Genomic DNA, 19,783 nt, shown 5'->3' with positions numbered 1-19,783 from the left:
TTTTGGTGGTCTTAGGCTACGCCTATGAAAGGGTCATTCGAGCCCCAAAGGGGCCATGACCCACAGGTTGAGAACTGCTGGGTTGAGGGCTGGCACTGCTCTTGCAGTGGACCTCAGCTCTGTTCCCAGCACCCGAAGCAGATGGCTCACGAGCATCTGTAACTCCAGCCACCCTTTAGACCTGTAATCAGGCCATACCTCCCCCCCAAAGCCAGGGCTATTCCAGCCCTTCCCATTCCTCCCTTCTCAGCCCCTCACGAGGTCAGGGCTGAGCTGACTGACACAGGTGCATGGCAGCTACATACAATCCAATGCCTGAGGGATCAAGACCACAAGAGTAAGAGCCCAGCCAGAGGCTTACCTGTTAAGATCCTCCTGCTAGCCCCACCCACCAATCCTGTCCCCAAAGTGGGAGGGATTTAAGGTATCCTCGCTTTTCTTAGGGTCCCAGCCCCAGCCCTGCTTGCTGATTGGCAGGCTCATTTCTCAGGAGCTTTACTTCTTCCTCCTCAGGCTCTGTAGGGATCCGACGTCCCTGGCCGCTATAGACACCTGCAAGTCTATGCACATGCCCACACTTGGACACACACGTGTATACACATACATATAATTAAGAATAAAAGAAAACTCATTTTTAAAAGCCGGGGCAGTCTCCGTCCTGACAAGAGAGATTGTATCTAGGAAATTAATTCAACAGAAGAGTCACGGACATTGTTACTCCGTTGTTTGTTTATAGGGAGTCGAAACAGGACACCCGGGGCGTCACTTGTTTTCAGTCACAGTTGCTACAGAGCCCAGACAAGACCTGAACTTGTGTCTGTCTGACTCCAAAGCCAGCACCCTTCACTGCCCAACACAGCTCCTCAAGGTGGGCCCTGCCTGCTGCAGGGAAGAAGCATGGAATGACATGGCTTCGAGCCTGCTTCTCTCACTAGCTTTGTGACACCAGGCAGGTCGCTCAACTGCTCTGTCTCACGGTTCCCAGTCACCATGGGATCACCCACTGTGTAGGTTGCATCAGCTGAAGAGCCTAGAGCGCTGAAGAGATCATCCTGATTTACCCAGCCCTATCTCAGATGGGCTCAGGGGCCCAGCCTGGAATCCCAGCTACTGGGGAGGACGAAACAGGAGGATTGCCTGGATGGCAGAGTTCAAGGCCAGTCTGGGTAACTTAACAGGTCTACAGGGTGGCTAGATGACCAGAGTGGAAGGCTTCTGGGAGGAGGAACCACCACTGTAGGAGTGTTTCAGAGGGAAGATACAAGCTAGCTGCAAGACGCCCAGGCTCCCAGGCTGGGCTCCTTCCAGCAGGCATTGGAGAGCTACTGAAGGTTTTGACATTTGTTTTAATAAATGTGTAAGCATGCACTAGGCTGGGGAGACACTAAGAGGGAGCATGCAAGGCAGGGGGTGGGGTGGGGTGGGGATCCCTTGATCTCCAAGTGGCAGAATGTGAAACTACAGTGCAAAGACCATTAGGGGGTGCCGGAGACACGTTGGCTTAGAAGTCTCAGGCACAGCCACTTGGAGACCTGCTATACTGTGGGATCACAACCGCTCCATCTTCTGGCCCATTTCTCACCTCTGTAACGAGGTCTGAGGTATCCTGTCCCTGAGGGAGAGTGTGAGGATCAAGGAGAGTGAAGAAAGGGCAGAGCTCAGAAGTGTTGGTGCTGTCTCCCACTGTATGCTGGCCCGGAGAGAACCACAAGACGGAGCCTTCTAGTCATCTCTGGTTAACTGGGAACTCTTGGAAATGTGTGAGCACGTGTGTGTGTGTGTGTGTGTGTGTGTGTGTGTGTGTGTGTGTGTGCACGTGTGCATGTGTGTCATTTCTCAGGAACATCCTTTGAGATGTTCCTCAAAGGATCTCTCACTGAAACTGGAGCTCGCCCATTTCCTAGACTGACCGGCTCGCAAGCCCCAGAGATCCATTCCCCTGTCTCTGCTTTCTCAGTGTGCTGGGAATACAAGGGCATGCTGCCATACCCAGCATTTTTATGTGAGTGCTAGGGATTGAACTCAGGTCCTCAGGCTTGCGAGGTAAATGCCTTACTGACTGAGCTACCTCCCCAGCCTGTGAAAATTCATTTGTTTATTCTTTGACTAGCACTTCTCAGCCCTCCTATGAGCCAGGTCCAGGGACTAAGACTCAGACTAGACCGTTGTCCTTTGGCCTTGAAGGTTTATTTATTCTGTAACATCTACAGGGCTCTGGCCTGGGCTTCGAGCAGGCCAAGGATGATGTCAGGGGTACAAGGAGGATTGCTGGTAGGGAGGCAGGAGATGGTCATGAATAGGTATGGCTTGACCCTGTGATCATGCATCCATGTCAGGGAAGAGCAGAAAGCCAGAGAAGATGCTGTTGGCTCCCTCGACACCCAGCAGGGAGTTCTTGTCTGTGGCCTGCAGGCTAACCATCTCGCCTTGCTCCAGCTTCAAGACGACACCACCTGTGGTGACCTGAAAGGTGTTCTGGGCATAGTCACAGAAGGTGAGTACCTTCTGCATGCGATCCCGATCCCGGCCACGCACGAGGTTCACGCACAGGCTCCCCCGGGAGCTGGCGTGGTAGGTGAAATAGTAGAGGCCGGGCACTCTGCAGGTGAACCTGCCACTGCGTGGCTCATAGTTCTCATTCACGTTGGTGATCACCTTCTCAAAGCGGATGGTCTGGTCCCGTCGCAGGGCATTGTTGATGGTCCTCAGAGCGGAGAAGGCTACTTTCTGCGTAGCCTTGTAGTCTCCTGAGTCACCTTTGGGACCAGGGGCTCCAGGGGGCCCTGGAGCACCTCTAGGGCCAACAGGACCCTTGGGACCGACTTTGCCTGGAATCCCTGGGATCCCTGGGTCCCCTTTCTCTCCAAACTCACCATGGTCTCCAGCCAGTCCAGGAAGCCCTGGAGAAACAGAATCAAGAGAAAAGAGGAAACTAGAGGTCACTGTGATTAAAAAGAAGAGCTGGGTTCGTTGCACCTCTCTGGGTTCGACTTGCTAACTATAAAATAGTGGGGGGTGAAAGAGAGAGCCTCCTAATCTCCCTCTACTCCAGGTCTTTAACTCTGTGTTGGGTTTGAGAATCATGGGGAACTGATGCCCAGGGGTTGAGTGAGTGGCACCCTCATGGAGAAGATGTGAGCTCTGTCTCTGTTCTTGGCTCACACACCTTTGTCAAGCTTAAGCCTGAAGCAGGGACAATGGATTCACAGCTTACATGCTATCCTTTCTCTTTCCTAGTCCATGGCAGACATCCTTAATCGATCACAGCCCACCTCTGGCTACACCTAGTTGTGGATGTAGAATTTCTCTCACATCATCACTGTAAGCAGCCATGGTCCCCACCACCATAAGACAGAAGGAATATTCCAGTAGAAAATCAGAGCACAGTGCCGAGAGCGTACTCTCTAGAGACACAGATGTGTCCCATGTAATGTCTGCCCTTCTGAATTGTGTCACCCAGATACAATGAGACACAATCTCTGAGGCTCAGCTTCCTCATCTGTGAAATAGGAATGGTTGTATTTTGAGGAACTGTGAGGACGTAGTGGGCTTCTGAGAGAAGAGGGGCTGCCACAGAGGGTGGCTCATAGCTCATGGATTAAATGAAACTCTATTTACGAAGGGAGTTTCATAGCAAGGAGCCTCTCAAGCCCATGTCTGCCCTGACTTACAGATGAGGGTAGCTGGTTACCCTGGAGGTCAGGGTGAGTGCTGTCCTAGCATGGAGGAGGATCCATTGTTTTATCTGAACCATGCTACTGCCTAAGCTGCCTTCCCACACAGTTCCCCTGTTTGCAAAAGGGCAAACAGAAGCCCTTCCTGGAAGGACACTGGAGTCTCAAATTCTCTTGCAATCTCTAAGGCTGTGACTCGGGAGGTAGAAGATGGGGACATGACCAGCAACATTAGTGTGTTCCCCAAGTGTGCGGTACCTTTGTCCCCTTTTATCCCAGGAGTGCCAGGTTGGCCATCAGAGCCAGGAACTCCAGGGATGCCGGGGATGCCAGGGATGGCCGGGGGCCCTGTGCAGCTACTTTGGGCCCAGGAGACATGGAGCAAGCCCAGGAGCAGCAATAACAGTAGCGTTGAGACCTTGTCCCACCAGGTCTTCATCAGCTCAACCTCTGAGGACTCCTACAAGGTGAGAACATGTGGAAAGTTACTGCTATGGTAGCCTCCATCATTCATTAACCCATCCCTTCATTTATGCATCTACCCATTTGTCCATCTCCCCATCTCTCTATCCATCCATCATTCCAAATAACCATCCATCCACCTATCCATCCATCTCTTCATCCATCCATCCATCCATCCATCCATTTGTCTGTTCAACTGTCCATCCATCTAATCATCCATTCATTCATTGCATCATCCACCCACGCATTTACCCATGCATTCATGCACCCATGTATTCATGTATGTGTACATGCATGCATGCATATGTTTACAGATTGCCTTTCACACACTAGACCCTAAGGGTACAGTGACAACAAGGCAGAAATGGTCTCGGCCCCCAAAGTCTTTTGTTACTAAGTGGAAGCAGTCAAAAAGTACATAGGTAGACTGAGGTGGACACAGACTGATGGGTGCTCTGGAAGATGGGCAATGGTGCCCTGAGGGAGGAGGATTGGGAGTTGGAGGGGGCTAATCTCAGCAGGACTGTCTTCTCCACAGGAGACAAGTAATGTTTTGTCTGAGATCTGAAGGCTCAGAAAGGGCTGGGGCAAGTATGTTGCAGAAATGTGTCTCTGAGGTTGAAAACACTTGCTGTTCTTCCAGAGTACCTAAGCTCGGTTCTCAGCACCCTCATGAGGCAGCTTGCCAATGTCTGTAACTGCAGCTCCAGGGCATCCAACACCTCTGGCCTCCTTAGACATCTGCACTCACGTGAACACATCCACATACAGACACACACTTACACATAAATAAAACTGATAAAAAACGTGGGGCTGGAGAGATGGCTCAGTGGGTAAGAACATTGTTCTTGCAAAAGACCTGGGTTCGATTCCCAGCACCCACAGTCAGTTCACAACCATCTATAACTACAGCTCTAGGGGGTCTGATTCCTTCTTCTGACCTCTGCAGGTACCAGGCATGCGTGTGGCAGACATACATACATGCCGGAAAAATAAAAGAAATAAATCTAATTAATTAATTATTTATTTATTTAATTTTTGTTTTTTGAGACAGGGTTTCTCTGTATAACCTTGGCTGTTCTGAAACTGTTTCTGTGGATCAGGCTGACCTCAAACTCAGAAATCCACCTGCCTCTGCCTCCCGAGTGCTGGGATTAAAGGCATGTGCCACCACTGCATGGCATAAATCTAGTTTTTAAAAATTTTATTAGTAATAAAATAAGTATTAAAAAAAAAGAATGTTGCAGGAGGAAAGATGGTGTGGCCTGAGGTAGGACAGAGATAGACCACAAAGGCTCAGCACAGAGTTTCCTGGGGGACAGAGAGCTGTGTGGCCCCTTTCTCATCCCAGAGAACTGAGAAGAAAGCTGTGGACTGTTTTGAGCAGGTCAGTGTAGACACTCTGCAAGCCTTTGGTCAAGGCTTTTCCTCCAGGGAGCCCTCCCAGGCTAACCCCCAGTGCACAGGACAAAGGGTGCCCTGCCTTTCTCTCATGTTGGTATGGAGCCCTGGTGAGAAGAAGAAACCCTGAGTTCTCCCAGGATCTGCGGCTCCCGCTTCTGGATCCTCACAACATCTGAGAGGTAGGTTGTGATAACTGCCTATCTCACAGATGAGGAAATAGAGGCTCAACCATTTGAAAATACCTCCCAGTATCACCTAGTGAGCTGTTCAGGGGCAGGACCATGACAGGACTTCTCTCTGGGCTCAGTTTACTGGTCTATGAGATGGGGGCAACGCTGAACTCTAGTCTGTATTGGGAGTCTCAAGTCTCAGACATGGGGAGGCCTTCAAATCCTCTTGGTTGGACCACCGTCCTCTTCTGCCTGCCCATCATCACAGCCCCTCATCTTTTTCTACTCTAGCATGGAGCCAGACCAACCTAACTTTGAACTCCCATCTGCCGCTCCCTGGCTGTGTGACCTCAGACAAGTGTTTAACTTCTCTGGTCTCTCTGACGCGGTTCATTTCTGGCTTCCAGGGCTGTCAGTGGTATTAAATGAGATGGCACAGGGGAGATTAAGGTCCCTTGGGCAGCATGTGTCCTTCGCAGATACGATTTTGTCACTCAGAACTAACCAACAATGACCTCCAGCTCCAGGTGCTGAGGACATGTGATAGTGGACAGAAGAGGCCTGGGTTCTTATCCTGCCTCTGCCTCTGCCTCGCTGACAGAATCAAGCTTGGTCTCTGCTTACTGCACCCACAAAAGGCTCTGTTCTCCCCAGAAGGGGTTTTTGGGACCAGAGAGGTTGTGAGACTGACTGCGAGTGACCAGCATGCAAGAGACAGAAGTGGTATTTGCTCTAAGTCTCCATGGTTCCTGAGACCAGGATCCTAGGTGCTCCTGTTACAGGCTGCCTACCCATCCCCTGTGCTGAGGTAGCCACAGATACCTCCACCCCTAGTTCACCCCAGAGATTCTGTGCTGTGGATCTGGGTTTGGGCTCTGAGAATTCAGCCCAGTTAATAATTCCGACGTTCATAGCTGGAAGCAAGGGCTGTACTGGTGAGTTAATCCGTCTCCCCCTGCCCCACCCTGGAGTGCTCACCTGAATACAGAGTCCTGATGTCCTGTGACACTCCAGGCCAGACAGCACAGCAGTGCGTTCTCAGAGCCCAGAGCCTGCTCCTGTCCACAGAAAGCGGAAGTATGGGTCCCTAGAGGCAGGAAGGGCCCTCCCTTGTTGTCCTCTCCCAAGGCCCAACACACTGACCCCCTCTCTCTCATCCTTCTGTTCCCCCATCCTGCTGCCCTCAGGCAGTTTCAGGTCCCATTTCTGACCCTGGGGAGGGAATTACTGTAAACGATGGCTGTGGCCAGCACGGTTTCGTCGACTCAGCACCCGGGTGGGTAGGCGTCAAGGGGGATAGCCTGTCCTTGGGGATTGTCCCCAGCTGGCTGCTTGCCTGCCAGGGCTTTGTGAGCACATGATGATTTCCACAGGGACTAGGGTTCCTCCATGGATGCAGAGAGGCCCATCTAAGGTCTGTGAACTGGCTTCACAGCCGGAGACCCGGATTCCTACCACAGTTCTGCCACTTGCCAGCAAAATGCCCTCAATACAGAGAACCCAGGGGACCCCTAGTTTTCCCCCACTAAATGATGGAGCCATGGCTATATACACTCTGGCTCTCCCAGGCCTCCAGGAGGATAGAGGCGGGATTGAATAAGGGGACAGAGCAAACTCAACTCGTGAATTGTGAATGTCACTTCATGTCCTAGGCTTCCCCTTTCTGGCCTTATCTCTTCTTCTGCCTCCCTCTCTCCACCTCTGCTCTCTTCTCTGTCTCCAGAAAATAATCCAATAATGAATTTTAAATGTATTCATTACTTATTCATTCCCCTCCTTCCACTCCCAACAGGGCTCGGAGCCCTTGACAATGATAGCCACAGGCAGGGGACTGCTGCCTAGGGATCTAAAAATGACACCAAGTGAGAACCGCAGAGGGGCTTGGAGGCTACTGTGTCCACCCTGTCCCTCTTTGCAGGGAAACTGAGGCTCAAAGGCATGAGTCAACAGGCTTTTTTTTTTTTGCCAGGTACTGTGAGTCCCTTTAGGGGAGGCTGCGGCTGGACATTGACTGTTTCTGTGGTAAATGCCACAGAAAATCAGGGAATCTTAGAACCCATACCCCCAGGGCAGGGCCTGAAGCCAGAGAGCTCTGGGGCCAGGGTCTAGCTATGCTGCTGCAGCTGTATCTATGGCCAGGTACCATATCACTCCAGGGTAGGTACCCAGGGGGTACAGGCACTGAGCTCCACTGGAAGCTTGGAGAGGGATCAGTCTTCGGCTCATGCCGTTACCTATGGATGGAGGCATTGACTACAGGAACAGAGGAAAAGAGGAGGTAAATATGACGACACCAGATCTCTAGGCTCAGCTAGGTTCACAAGAGAAGAGAGAGCTGAGGGCTACGTGTTCGGGGACCCTCTTTCTTATCCATCCAGTTCTCAGAGAATCTCACTATGTAGCCTAGGTTAGCCCCAGACTCAAAGTTCTTCTGCCTCTGCCTCCCAAGTACTGGGATTACAGGTGTGCATCATGACACTCAGCCTCGGGTCCTCCTGAGGGTCTCATGGCCATCTAGGATGCATCCCTGATTCCTGAGTAAGTGCCAGTAGAAGTTCAGCCTGAACTTGAACCTGGAGAAGGAGCAGGGTGAAGAGCAGGAAGCAGGTGCAATGGGGGATTGGGGACGGTCATCTCAAGTTTGAACGCTACCTCTCCAGTCATGTGGGTTTGAGCGCATTACTGACTGGGGTTCCTTCAGGTCTACATCAGAGATGGGGGAGCCTGTATCCCCGGGCTGTTGGTGAGACAGAGAAGGAATCTTCAAAGTTCAGGGCCAAAGTGGCCTCAGGCACAGTATTATCTGTATGAAGAGCAGCCAAGCTTGGAGCGGGTGGGGTCTAAATCTGAGCCTGAGTCCCTGGCAGGGTCTATCCCTGGGGATTGGGAGCTGAGGGGCCCCTGAGCCTTGGTCCCTAAGTGAGAAGTGGTATCTCTTCCTTCACTTCCTGACAGAACGGTGATAACTAAATGTGGAGAAAAGTGAGAGAAACCCCAGCTGCCCAAAGAAGTCCCTTGCAACAGGGTCTCCTTCTGTTTCCTACCTTGTCCCAGCTCTCAGTACCCACCTCCTCCACATGGCCAGTAGGCGATGAGCACACTCTAAGGTCTGCTCATCATGTTGTAGCAAGGACAAGGAAACAATTATGGAGGAATGGGTGTGTGTGTGTGTGTGTGTGTGTGTGTGTGTGTGTGTGTGTGACAAATCTCATTTCCCAGACACAGGCACATGGTTGACATAAGCACCACATTGATTTTTTTTAACCAAAGGAAAAATGAGAAGAAAGATTTATCGCACGGGGCATCGCTGGGTGAACTGCTAAGTGGTTGATGGAGGGACAGCTGGGGATGCTGTGGCCAGTGACCCAGTCTGGCCCTGCTGAGTGCCCAGATGCAGTGAGCTGGTGGGATTCCTAGCCCTGGCCTTCTGCTGTGTGTGTGTGTGTGTGTTTTCTTGCATGCATGTATGAATGCATCTTTATTTCCCTCTGTGCCATCTTACCCATTTCATGAACCTCTACTGCGTGCCAGGTGGGCATCACAGGATCCCACATAGTCCTGTGGGGAACACCGAACCGTGAAGAGGTAAGTAACAAAAGCTGATTCATGGGCCCTGGGACCATGTGCACCAGATTCACCTGTAGCCCACCCACTGCTGCCACGAAACAAAACTCTAGTTCTGTTTAAAATGTCTTTAGGTTGATTTTATAGACAACCAGACTTGGGAAACTGGGCTCTAAAAAACCTAAGCTTGGGGTCCAAGTCTATGAAAGGTGTTGGGGGGATTCATAAGGGAGTCAGGGCAGGCTTCGTGGAGGAGGTGATCTTGATTGAAGGACATTGCCCAAAGGTGTGTGGATAGTTTCTATAGAGTGAAGGGACAGCCACGGTGAAGCATGAATGTGTGATGTGACCCCTTGCGGGATGAAAGGGCCAAACTAGGCTCAGAACACTCGTTCACCTGAGCTGAGGATTGATTATTTATTTATTTGTTTGTTTGTTTGTTTATTTGTTTATTTATTTATTATTGGTGCCAAGGATGTAGGCTAAGCAGCATCCTCATGAGCCACATGTAACAGGCTGAAATACCAGCGGGTTGGATCTGGTTCTCTGAGACTGGGAGCGGGGTACCTCCCTCATACCTCTCTGCCCCGGACAGTTGCACTCTGATTTTTTTTTAGCTTCATTTTTAAATGTGTGCTTTTGGGGGAGGGGGTATGTACATTATGAGTACAGGTGCCTGTGGAGTCCAGAAGAGGACACCTTGTCCCCTGGAGTCCAAGGCAATCATGAATTGCCTGATGGAAATGTTGGGAACGGAACTCCGATCCTCTCACGAACAGCAAGTGCTGTTAACCACTGAGCCATTTCCTCTAGCCTGACAATTGCACTTTGCATTTTTCTGAACTCAGGTGCCCCCATGGACCTCCCTGGTCCTCTGAAGATTGTGGTGGCCAATCCCTGCCATCAGGAATTTCATAGCCCAAACTTGGCAGCTTAAGGGCAGCTACTTTTTAGACTGGGGTTCCTAGAATCTGTGTGTCAGCCATCAGGGGTGTGTGTCTCTCTATTATCCCTGTATCCATGTTCATCTCAGAACATGAGAGTGAATATTAAGCACCTGGATTCATAAGAAGGACTTGCATGCTAGTTATTGTGGATTTATATTGGTTCATTCATTTGTTCTGTTTTTATTCATTAACTTGCTCGTTTCAGCATTCATTAATTCACCCCAAATCATCCCTTCCCTTAGCACGAACTCACAGATGCAAAACTCTACAAGCCAAGTTCAAAGCCTTGCAGTAAGAAATCTGGGTCATGCATATTTAGTGATCTATTTATTTATGTATCTCCCCATCTGAAAAACAAACAAACAGTCTCAAGGTATTGGTAAACTGCCACAGGAATGGTACCAGTAGGTGGTTCCTGGAGAAGCTCAGAGGAGTCAGCCGGCTGATGCATCAGGAGCCAGGCAGACTTCCTGGAGGAAGAGGTCAGCGGTGTAGAAGGGTCTGAATGAAGATGGAAGAAGCAGAGGGAGGGGGTGGGGGGATGGGGGCTGGAGCCAGCTTGCCACTCTAGTCAGGAAACAGCAGGAAGCCTGAGAAGACGCTGTCAGAGCCCTCAGTGCCCACCATGCCATTGTAGTCGTTGACGGCCAGCCACACCTCATCGCCCTTCTGAAGCCGCAGGAGCACTCCTCCTGAGCTGACCTGCTTGTTATTGGACATGTGGTCGCAGAAGCTGGTCACCTTGACACCGTTGTGGAACAGCTGCACGCATAGGTTGGCCGTCTGTGATGTGTGGTGGACGAAGTAGTACAGGCCAGGCACTTTGCAGGTGAACTTGCCCGTGCTAGTGTCATAGTCCCCCTGAGGGTTGGTGATGGCAGAGTTGAACTTGACCAGGCCATTGGCCGCTGGGTACTGGGCAGTCTGCCGGGTGACTGTGAACACTGACTGGTGTTTCTGTTTGTATCGGCCCTCCTCACCTGGCTCCCCGGGAGGTCCCCTGGGGCCTGGATCCCCTGGAAGCCCGAAGGTCCCCATGGGGCCATTTTTCCCACGATGGCCAGGCATGCCAGGTTCGCCCTTCTGACCCTTGGGTCCTCGTGTCCCAGGGATGGCTGGGATTCCTGGAGAGACAGCAGACAGGAAGAAAGTGATAGGGTAGGGGACAGGAAGGGGGATCCCAAGTCGGTCTGGCAGTGACCTGGACTTCCCAGGTGGCTCTGGCCAGGGGGAAGGGGCAGGGTGTGTATGGGGGGTCTCTGCTTTAGTCCCACACTTGGTCCATCCCTGTCTCACTTTCCAGATCTGTGATGGAAGAGCAGGAGAGGGCCCGAGTGGCAGTGAAGGACAGGGGAACAAGGGTCTCTTAGGTGACTCGGAGCCTGTTGCTTGATCTCTCTGGACCCCAGTTTTAACATTTGCAAAGTAGAAGCAAATCATGCCTCTAAAGGATTTGGGCCTCGGTTTCCCCATTTGTAAGCATGCCTGAGATGGTTATCTGCTCTGGGAGGTGAACTCAAAGAGTGCTCAGAGTACACCGGAGCTGAGCCTTGACCAGCCTATGTACAGGGTTCCCTGAAGTGCAGCCTTAGGGGGCTTCACTGGCTCCTCTGAAGTGAGTAATTCCTTCCAGAGTTGCAAGATTCCATTCTGTGGTTTAGAGGGAAGAGGGCAGTATGGACATTCTTAAGGACACTTTCCATTAACCCACCTCCCCGCCCCGGCCACATTCCTCTGTTCTCATGAATTCTGTTCAGTCCCACCCAGCCTTCCTCATGCCCACATACCACTGATGTCCCAGGGAAGCATGCTCACTTGGGGAAGGGGTCACCACACCTGCCCTCCACTCCTACCTAACTCTAGCTGCCCACTCCTTTCCCTGGCCCTTCCCTCACACCAGGGCACCCATCCGAACATTCTGGGTGAAGTCCTGACCACCTGCCCCTTGCATCTTGATTGACAGAGACCATCAAATCTGCCGGGCGCTTCATTTTGCCACAAATGCAAACTCATTCAAAGCTGAGACACCCTGAGAAGCAAAGACTCCCAGCCCCTGTTTCACAAATGTGGAAACTGAGGCACGGCGCAGTTAAGACACTCGTGCAAGCTGGCGTGGAGGGAGCTGGGGGGTGTGACTTTGACCCTACAGTCAGTGCACCTGAAGCAGCCAGGGTGGACCACCTTCCCTAAGTGTCCACCTGCATAGTTAGAAGGCTGTTTACCTGCCTGCAGGGACAGGGGCTCTCCTTAACTCCCTTCCGCAGGATGAGGGCAACAAGCTACAAGGTCGCCAGAGTCAGCTGGAGGCTGAAGCCTGGGACTCTAAGGAACTAAGCCTGCCAAAAGAGAGGCCGGCAGACTCACCTGGCTCACCCTTGGGCCCTGGGATTCCATCATGCCCATCCTTCCCAGGGGCCCCCGGCAGGCCTGGCATCCCTGGGATCCCATAGCAGCTGGTGCTGGCCTGGCTCCTGAGTGGCAGAGCCAGCAGAAGCAGCAGCAGGTAGAGTCCACGTTGGGGCTGGCAGCTGGGCCCTACCTCCATCCTGAGGAGGGGCTGTGGAGAGAGGGGGGAGCTGGTACTGAGCCCCCCACTTGCCTTTCTTCCCCACATTGCCCTGCCCCTTTCCATAGCCCTTCACCCTGGGGAGCCCACCTCCATCCACAGATGATGGTTGGATGGATGATGGACGGAAGGGTAGTCGGGTCTCTTCTAAAGCCCAGGCCCAGGCTTCCTATGGTTCAGGAATGGACCCAGGGGGAAACTGTGTCCATTCCCACCGGGGCAGGGTCCCAGCCTCACCTGAGGGTGTAGGGGACTTCAGGTCTAATCAAAGAGATGTCCTGTTCTCCCCGACAGGAGGACACTGTGTCAGAATGGACAGAGAAGAACTGCCCAGAACAGGCTCTGGTGCCCCTCCCCCACATCACCCTAATCCCACATCCTCTTTCCAGTCATTTTTTCCTGACTTGACACTTTCTTTTCTGTTCTGAGCCAGGCTGACCACGATGACATCTCTATCCCGCTTCCTTCCCTGGCCCTAGGTCATGTGTGATGAAATGAGGAAGTGTCTGCTGTCCCTTCATCCTGGGAACATCAGGGGGTGTGTGTGTGTGTGTGTGTGTGTGTGTGTGTGTGTGTGTGTGTGTGTGTGTGTGTGTGTGTGTTGCACATCTGTGTGCATAGACCTGAGCCCAAGGCACAACTGTTCCCAGGGGCAGGGTGGCCATCTAATTTGTAGCCCCACTATGGCGTTCACCATGCCTGAGGCTCAAAGTCCTTCCATCTCCCTGAGGGGAAGTTACAGTCCCTCTTCCAGGAGAGGAGACTGAGGCTTGCTCTAAGTGTCACACTCAATGGTGGTCAGGGTGACCCCTGTGTTCATCAGCTCCCCAGAACCAAGCCTCACATGCAGGCGTCAAGTGGTGGTCTTATTCTAGAAACATCCACAGGCCCCTTCCATTGTCAGGCTCAGGGAAGGATGCCAGGGCAAGCTCACTTTGCCTCCATGCATCAGCTGGTCTGGCTTAGAGAGCCAGAGCCTCGGGTTTTCCTTGCTGGTGACTCCCTAACCAGTAGATACAATTGCTGCTCTGTGGGGTGCCAGGACATGATTGGCACTATCTCTTTCTTTTCTGGGCCCCCACCGCCTTGATGGGCTTCCCCACCCCATCATCCTGGCCCCCACCTTGTCTCTGGTCCTAGGGCTTGTGGTGGTCAGGCCAGGCATCTCCCTGTCTCTTTCCTCAAGAGGGATTTTTTAGGATGAAAGGAAGTTTGGGGAAGCAGAGCAGCTCAACCTTGACCTTCTTATTACCTGGACTTGGGTGGGGTCCTGCGTAAGGCATGGGGAGGATCCTGTACCATGCTTCTGCTACACCCTAGGCCATGCTAGCAGTTCAGGCTGCCTAGCTAAGGAGCCTTCAAGGTTTTGTTTTCCCAGTCATCCTGATACTCCCTCCACTTACAGCCCAGGATATGCCATGAGGCCAGCGTGAGAATGCACTAGCATCCCAGGGCTTGGGGGAGAAGGCGTAATGGGCTCTCTGCATTATGGGATGGCAGTAGTGGAATCTGCTCTCCTCTTGGTCACCTCTGTGCCATGCCTAACTCTTCCAGCAGGTGGCAGTCTCGGTCTGTGCTCAGTCCTCTCTACCCGCCCATTTCTCTGCCTGGCTCAGCTTCCAGGCTCAGAGGAACTGAGATTTGCAGGTGAAGGGGTGAGGCTGGCTGGAATGTGGGTTCAGGAGGGGTTCAACACTCTCCACCTCTGGTTCAGACATCCCCCTCCTCTCAGTACCCCACAAAGTGATGGGAGCCCTCCACTTTGGGGCTAGACAGCCTGGCTTAGGTGTAGATCCATCTTCCAGCAGGGAGGCTTGAGGCATGCCTCCTTTCATGGAGCCACAGTGTCCACAACTGTTTTGCACTCTGTGGCTGTGGACAGCACACGGGGTCCCCAAAGTCAGTGTCTTTCCCAGTCTGTGGAGGCACACGTTCAGGGGTCAGGGAGAACTGGGGGCAGAGTGGACAGAGAAAAAGCCAAGGAGCTCTGAGGGTCGGGTGGTGGCCTGGAGCTGAGGAGGCCCACTCTCCCTGGAGTGTCCCACTTCTTCCCGACCTCAGAGGCTCTTGGCTGCAGGGACAGGGCATAATTATGCATGTGGAAAGGGACATGCAGGCTGCATGAGGGACAACTCTGAGACCAGGTGCACCTGAAGCACAGTCAGATGCACACTTCATCTGAAGTGTGAGCATGTGGGGTGCGGGGTTGGTAGAAAACACAAGCTTTCTTATTCCCGGTGCATGTGGGGATATGTACATTCATCGTAAGTGTGCAGTTGTGCATGTGCGTGTGTGCCTGTGTTTGTGCTTAGAGAAGTAACTAGTAACTAAGGGTGTACATAGTGTTCGAGGAGGAAGTCCCTAAGTTCATGTTTTGGTGAGGAGTGGGTGAATCTCAGCCCAGGAACGTGGGACATTGTGAGTCTCAAGGGTAGTACATGTGTAAGCAGGAGACCGTGTATGTGTGATTGCTGTGAAACTGTGTGTGTGAGCCTCCATGTGTAATTGTGTATGAGACTGTGTGATTGTGGGAACACACCTGAGCATCCAGGATCCTAATCCCCCCATCCCCCCACCCCCTGAAGGCTGCCAAGCAGTCAGCTGACAGCAACCCAGTCTCCATGTCTGCCTGGAAACCACTCAGGAAAACCAGCTCTGGGAAAGACTGCTGGGTGTCTGTGAGCCATTCACTTGCCCTCTCTGGGCTAGGCTGCAGAAGCACCAGTGTGATTTGCCCAGTATAGCTGGGAAGACTGGGGAGGTGTTGGTCAGCCAGCCTGATTTTAACCCCAGCTCCTCCCCTGAGGTGATGACCTGGGCCTTGATGACCCCTGCTCTAGTCTCAGATGCCGTCATCTTGGAGATGCGGTTAGCAAGACTGAACGAGACAGAACAGCGACAGGCCCTGCCCTCAGTGTTCACACACTGGTCTGCGGCAGTCCCTCCCCCGATGGCGTGCCCATTACTAGCACCACTTAGCAGGTTTGGAAACTGAGGCCACTCAGGATGACATTTAGATTGGAGCCAGGCTGATGTCCCCTCCCCCCCCCCCCCCCCCGCCTCCCGCCACCCCCAGTCCTCCACCCCCACCCCCCCCCACCCCCCCACCCCCCACCCCCCCCACCCCCGCCCCTTGCCAGCATTTGTATACAATGCTAACACTGCCACCTCTCCAGCTGTCAGGGATGGCCAGTTTTAGGCCTCCTTCCTGCCCAGTGCCCAGAACAACCACCACTACACCTCCAGCCACAGACACAGATGGGGTCATTTATTCCAGAAAGTGCTTGAAGAAACCCCTGGGCTGTGTGCAGAGACGCACCAGTCCTCAGGGCCCTCCAAGCCAGCCCCTCCCTCCCCCGTCCCCGCCCCCACCCCAGGCTGCTAAAGCCCCAGCTCTATCTGGCTCCTTCACTTGGCAGAGAGAAGGGGTGCAGGGCAGGGCGCCACCACAGGGAGAGAAGATGGCAGGGCGTGGGGTGGCTCCCAGCTCAGGCAGAGGGGAAAATGAGAAATCCGCTGAAGATGCTGTCGACTTCGGGACCTTGGTAAATGCGACCCTTTGCAGGGTCCCTCTCGATCCATACTTGGTCCCCTCGTTGCAGCTGGAGCACAGTGCCCCCTGATACCACCTGGAAGAGCCCCTTGCTGTTGGCATCACAGAAACCCAGGGAACTCCTGGGCTGGCCCCGGGAGGAGGAGGACTTGATAGACAGACAGATGTCCCACTTGGAGATCACTTGGAAGGTGAAGTAATAGTAACCGGGCACCGCACAGATGAAGCGGCCCGTGTTGTTCTGGTATGGACCCTCCTCGTTGGTGATGACCTTGTCGAAGATAACCACATTGCCAGCCGTCAGTGAGTTCTGCCGAATGGCTGAGAAAGCTGGCCGGGGCTGGTCCCTGATATTGCCTGGATTGCCTTTGATACCCTTTGGTCCTGGGGGGCCGCTGCTCCCCAGGGGCCCATTGGGCCCTGGGAACCCCATATTGCCAGGTTTGCCAGGGGGCCCAGATTCCCCCGGGTCTCCTTTAGGGCCTCGGATTCCGGTCCGGATGCCAGCAGCTCCTGGTGGAAAGAGCATATTGATGGATGAGGGGCATCGTGGGTTATGGGGTCTAGAGCCTGCCAGGCCTCACAGAAAAAGCCTTTGCTTTAAAGAGTCTGACTGGGCTGACTGGCTGTGTGGCGCTGGGCAAGCATGCCAGCCTCTCTAAGCCTCTGCTTCATCCACAAAATGGAGTGAAGCAAAGGCAGTCATGTGACAGACCCTGAATTCTAGGAAATGTGGGCACTCTGGCTGTCACCTCACGTGCCTCCAGATCACCAACTCCTTTCTCAGTTTTGGAACCTTAATGGGGGATGGTGTGTGTGTGTGTGTGTGTGTGTGTGTGTGTGTGTGTGTGTGTGTGCTCACGCGGGTGCGTGTGCAAATTGTGTCAGTGTTGGTGAGGGTCCTTTTGGCCTGTGGAGACTGAGAATGACAGGGGCTTTCCTTCCTGTTCTGGGCTCTGATCATCACCTCCTCCCTTCCCATCCCCCTCAGGGTGATGTGTTCTGACAGGACAGAGTGGACTATAACTACCTAGCTTGGTTTTTGGGGTGGGGTGGGGTATGGAAGAACTGGAAAGGGTTCCAGAGAAGCCTGAGGCCGGGGGTCCCAGAGAAGGCTAGGCTCTCAGGTTCCAGGGTGAGCTGCACATTGCATTGGCTTCCTGGACTCAGATGCACCATTGCTTCTCAGGGCCATCTCAAGCTACTGCTTTGAGGATGACAGGACCAGGGCCCCTGGAGAGAATGCTTACCTTGTTCCCCTCTCTCTCCTTTGAGACCTGGCCTCCCTGGGCGGCCAGGATTCCCTGCAACTCCATCCTTCCCATTGGGTGCTCGGCAGACATCCTCAGTCAATGTGGGCTACCAGGGTCATGGCCAGCATGCAGGCCACCAGCCATCCCCGAGAGGCCTCCATGATGTCCCTGTAGAGACACACAGGAACCCTGGGCAGGCTGGACACCCAGAATCACACATCTGTCACACAATGAATCCCACATGCAAGGTTCTGGTGACCCTATCTGGGGCCTTGGTGTCCACCTATGAGATATACATATAGCCTCAGCACCTATGATCAATCATAGGTCCCTAATCCTAGCCCTAACAATGACCTTGACCCTAGCCCCTAGCCCTAACAATGACCTTAACCTTAGCTCTGACCTTAAGCCTAGCACCCAGCCCCCTACCCTAATCCTAATCCAAGCCTATAGGTGCTAGCTCTAGCCTTAATTCTGACCTTGACTTTAACTGTAACCTTAATTCTATCTCCTAGCTCTAGCTAGGATCCTGACCCTGACCCTGACCCTGGTCCCAACCCTGGTCTTAACCCTGGTCTTGATCCTGGTCCTGACCTTGACCCTGATCCTATCCCTAGCCCCAGCTCCAAACCTCACGCCTTTCCCCTCGCACCTGCTCAGCACAAGATCTGATACCCACATAGCCCTCCCCACTCTCTGGACACACAGGCTCACATACTCCCACGGATGATGGATCTCATTGAACAAATATTTACCAAGCGTCAGCACTGTTTTAATTTACAATCTCCTGTCCAGATGGCAAACTATGCGTGCTCACAGGCTTTCACAGACATCTGCCTGCTCCCCGACAGCCTTGGCCCCCTTTCTACATCCATATGAGGGTTTGTCCCTGCAAACCCCCCTGCTGCTCCAGCTGCTGGGCTCTTGGCTCCCCCACCCGCTTCCCGGCTTTCTGTGTAATTTTGGTGAGAGAGAGAACAGGATCCATTAACTCTGTTAGAACCATGAGTCTGGGTTCTCTCACCGTCCCCCAAGCTTTGGCCAGAGGATAGGGTCCCTCCGCCCATCTGCTCTGGGTCCTAAATCAATATTCCCCACCCCATCCATCCTTGCATAGAACTAGCTAGCAGGAATATTCTTCCCTCCCTGCCTCAGTTGTCCAGGACCGGTCCAGCTACCTTGTTTGCCCAGCCCCCTCCCCCTCCAGCTTGGCCTCACCTGCCTCCGTGGTCAGCTCAAACTGGATGCTCTGGCCCTTTGCTGATGGTGGGACACCCATCAGCAAAGGGGTGTCACCAGGGCGCTGCCAAGTTTCACATCCTTCCCCACTTCCCCTTCTTGGAATCTGCCCCCTGAACTTCCCCAGGGCCAGACACCAGGCACGGAAATTTTAAGCAGACCTCAGCAAGATTGGGACACGGGATGTCCTGTCCCAGTCCCAGTTGTGAGGAGAGCAGAGTGGGGCTTTGGGATCCAGAGAAGCAAAGAATATCAGGGCAGAAGGAATCTGTCTTTGAATCCGTAACTTGGGGACCTTTTTCATGATTAGGGAAGACACAGGGTTCATGGCCAAGTGCTTCTAAAATTCAAAGAAGGAACAGAGATTACTAGCCACAGGGAGGTAGAAGGCATGGAGCAATCAGTTTTGAAGTGCTCCACTTCCCAGCAGCCAGTCTTTGGGAAATTGCCATCTCTCTCTCTCTCTCTCTCTCTCTCTCTCTCTCTCTCTCTCTCTCTCTCTCTCTCTCCTCTCTCTCTCTTCTCTCTCTCTCTCTCTCTCTCTCTCTCTCTCTCTCTCTCTCTCTCTCTCTCCTCTCTCTCTCTCTCCTCTCTCTCTCTCTCTCTCTCTCTCTCTCTCTCTCTCTCTCTCTCTCTCTCTCTCTCTCTCTCTCTCTCTCCCCTGCCTCCCGAGTGCTAAGATTACAAGTGTGCCTCTGTTATGCTTGGTTTATTCAGAGCTGAGCATCGAACCCAGGGCTTCATGAATACTAGGCAAGTACTCTACCAACTGAGCTATACTCAAGCCCTTTTAAATTAATATTTTAAAAAACAACAGAGCCACAAGGCTGGTGTGTGGCTCAGCTTGGAGACTTGCCTAATATGTATAAGGTCCTAAGTTTCATCCCAGCAATGGTTTTTTTTAAAGACATACTTCTATATGCATTGTTTGCACACAGATTTGCAGGGTTT

The 19,783-nt window shown here is 52.8% G+C and overlaps 3 protein-coding genes across 3 annotated transcripts; all 3 read right to left on the bottom strand.

The window, feature by feature from the left end:
- Nucleotides 1-2,165: 2,165 nt before the first annotated feature.
- Nucleotides 2,166-6,820, bottom strand: C1qb (complement C1q B chain). Its single transcript, XM_052716226.1, has 3 exons — nt 6,689-6,820; nt 3,933-4,134; nt 2,166-2,900 (listed from the first exon to the last, which is right to left on the bottom strand). The coding sequence occupies exons 2-3, from the start codon at nt 4,111-4,113 to the stop codon at nt 2,320-2,322; spliced, it is 762 nt and encodes a 253-aa protein (XP_052572186.1). The 5' UTR covers nt 4,114-4,134; nt 6,689-6,820; the 3' UTR covers nt 2,166-2,319.
- A 3,713-nt stretch (nt 6,821-10,533) lies between these two features.
- C1qc (complement C1q C chain) lies at nt 10,534-13,135 on the bottom strand. The gene is made up of 3 exons (XM_052716193.1): nt 13,025-13,135; nt 12,586-12,778; nt 10,534-11,345 (listed from the first exon to the last, which is right to left on the bottom strand). The coding sequence occupies exons 2-3, from the start codon at nt 12,764-12,766 to the stop codon at nt 10,789-10,791; spliced, it is 738 nt and encodes a 245-aa protein (XP_052572153.1). The 5' UTR covers nt 12,767-12,778; nt 13,025-13,135; the 3' UTR covers nt 10,534-10,788.
- Nucleotides 13,136-16,040: 2,905 nt separating this feature from the next.
- C1qa (complement C1q A chain) lies at nt 16,041-17,769 on the bottom strand. The gene is given in 3 exon segments (XM_052716352.1): nt 16,041-16,853; nt 17,591-17,696; nt 17,698-17,769. Coding segments are annotated over 3 exon segments (741 nt in total). The 5' UTR covers nt 17,755-17,769; the 3' UTR covers nt 16,041-16,275.
- Nucleotides 17,770-19,783: the final 2,014 nt, after the last annotated feature.

This window comes from Peromyscus californicus, unplaced genomic scaffold (genome assembly GCF_007827085.1).
Source record: "Peromyscus californicus insignis strain IS unplaced genomic scaffold, ASM782708v3 Scaffold_5__1_contigs__length_169319896, whole genome shotgun sequence".
Classification (NCBI taxonomy): domain Eukaryota; kingdom Metazoa; phylum Chordata; class Mammalia; order Rodentia; family Cricetidae; genus Peromyscus; species Peromyscus californicus.
The sequence above is the reverse complement of the archived record's forward strand: the minus strand, read 5'-3'. Positions and strand labels throughout refer to the sequence as shown.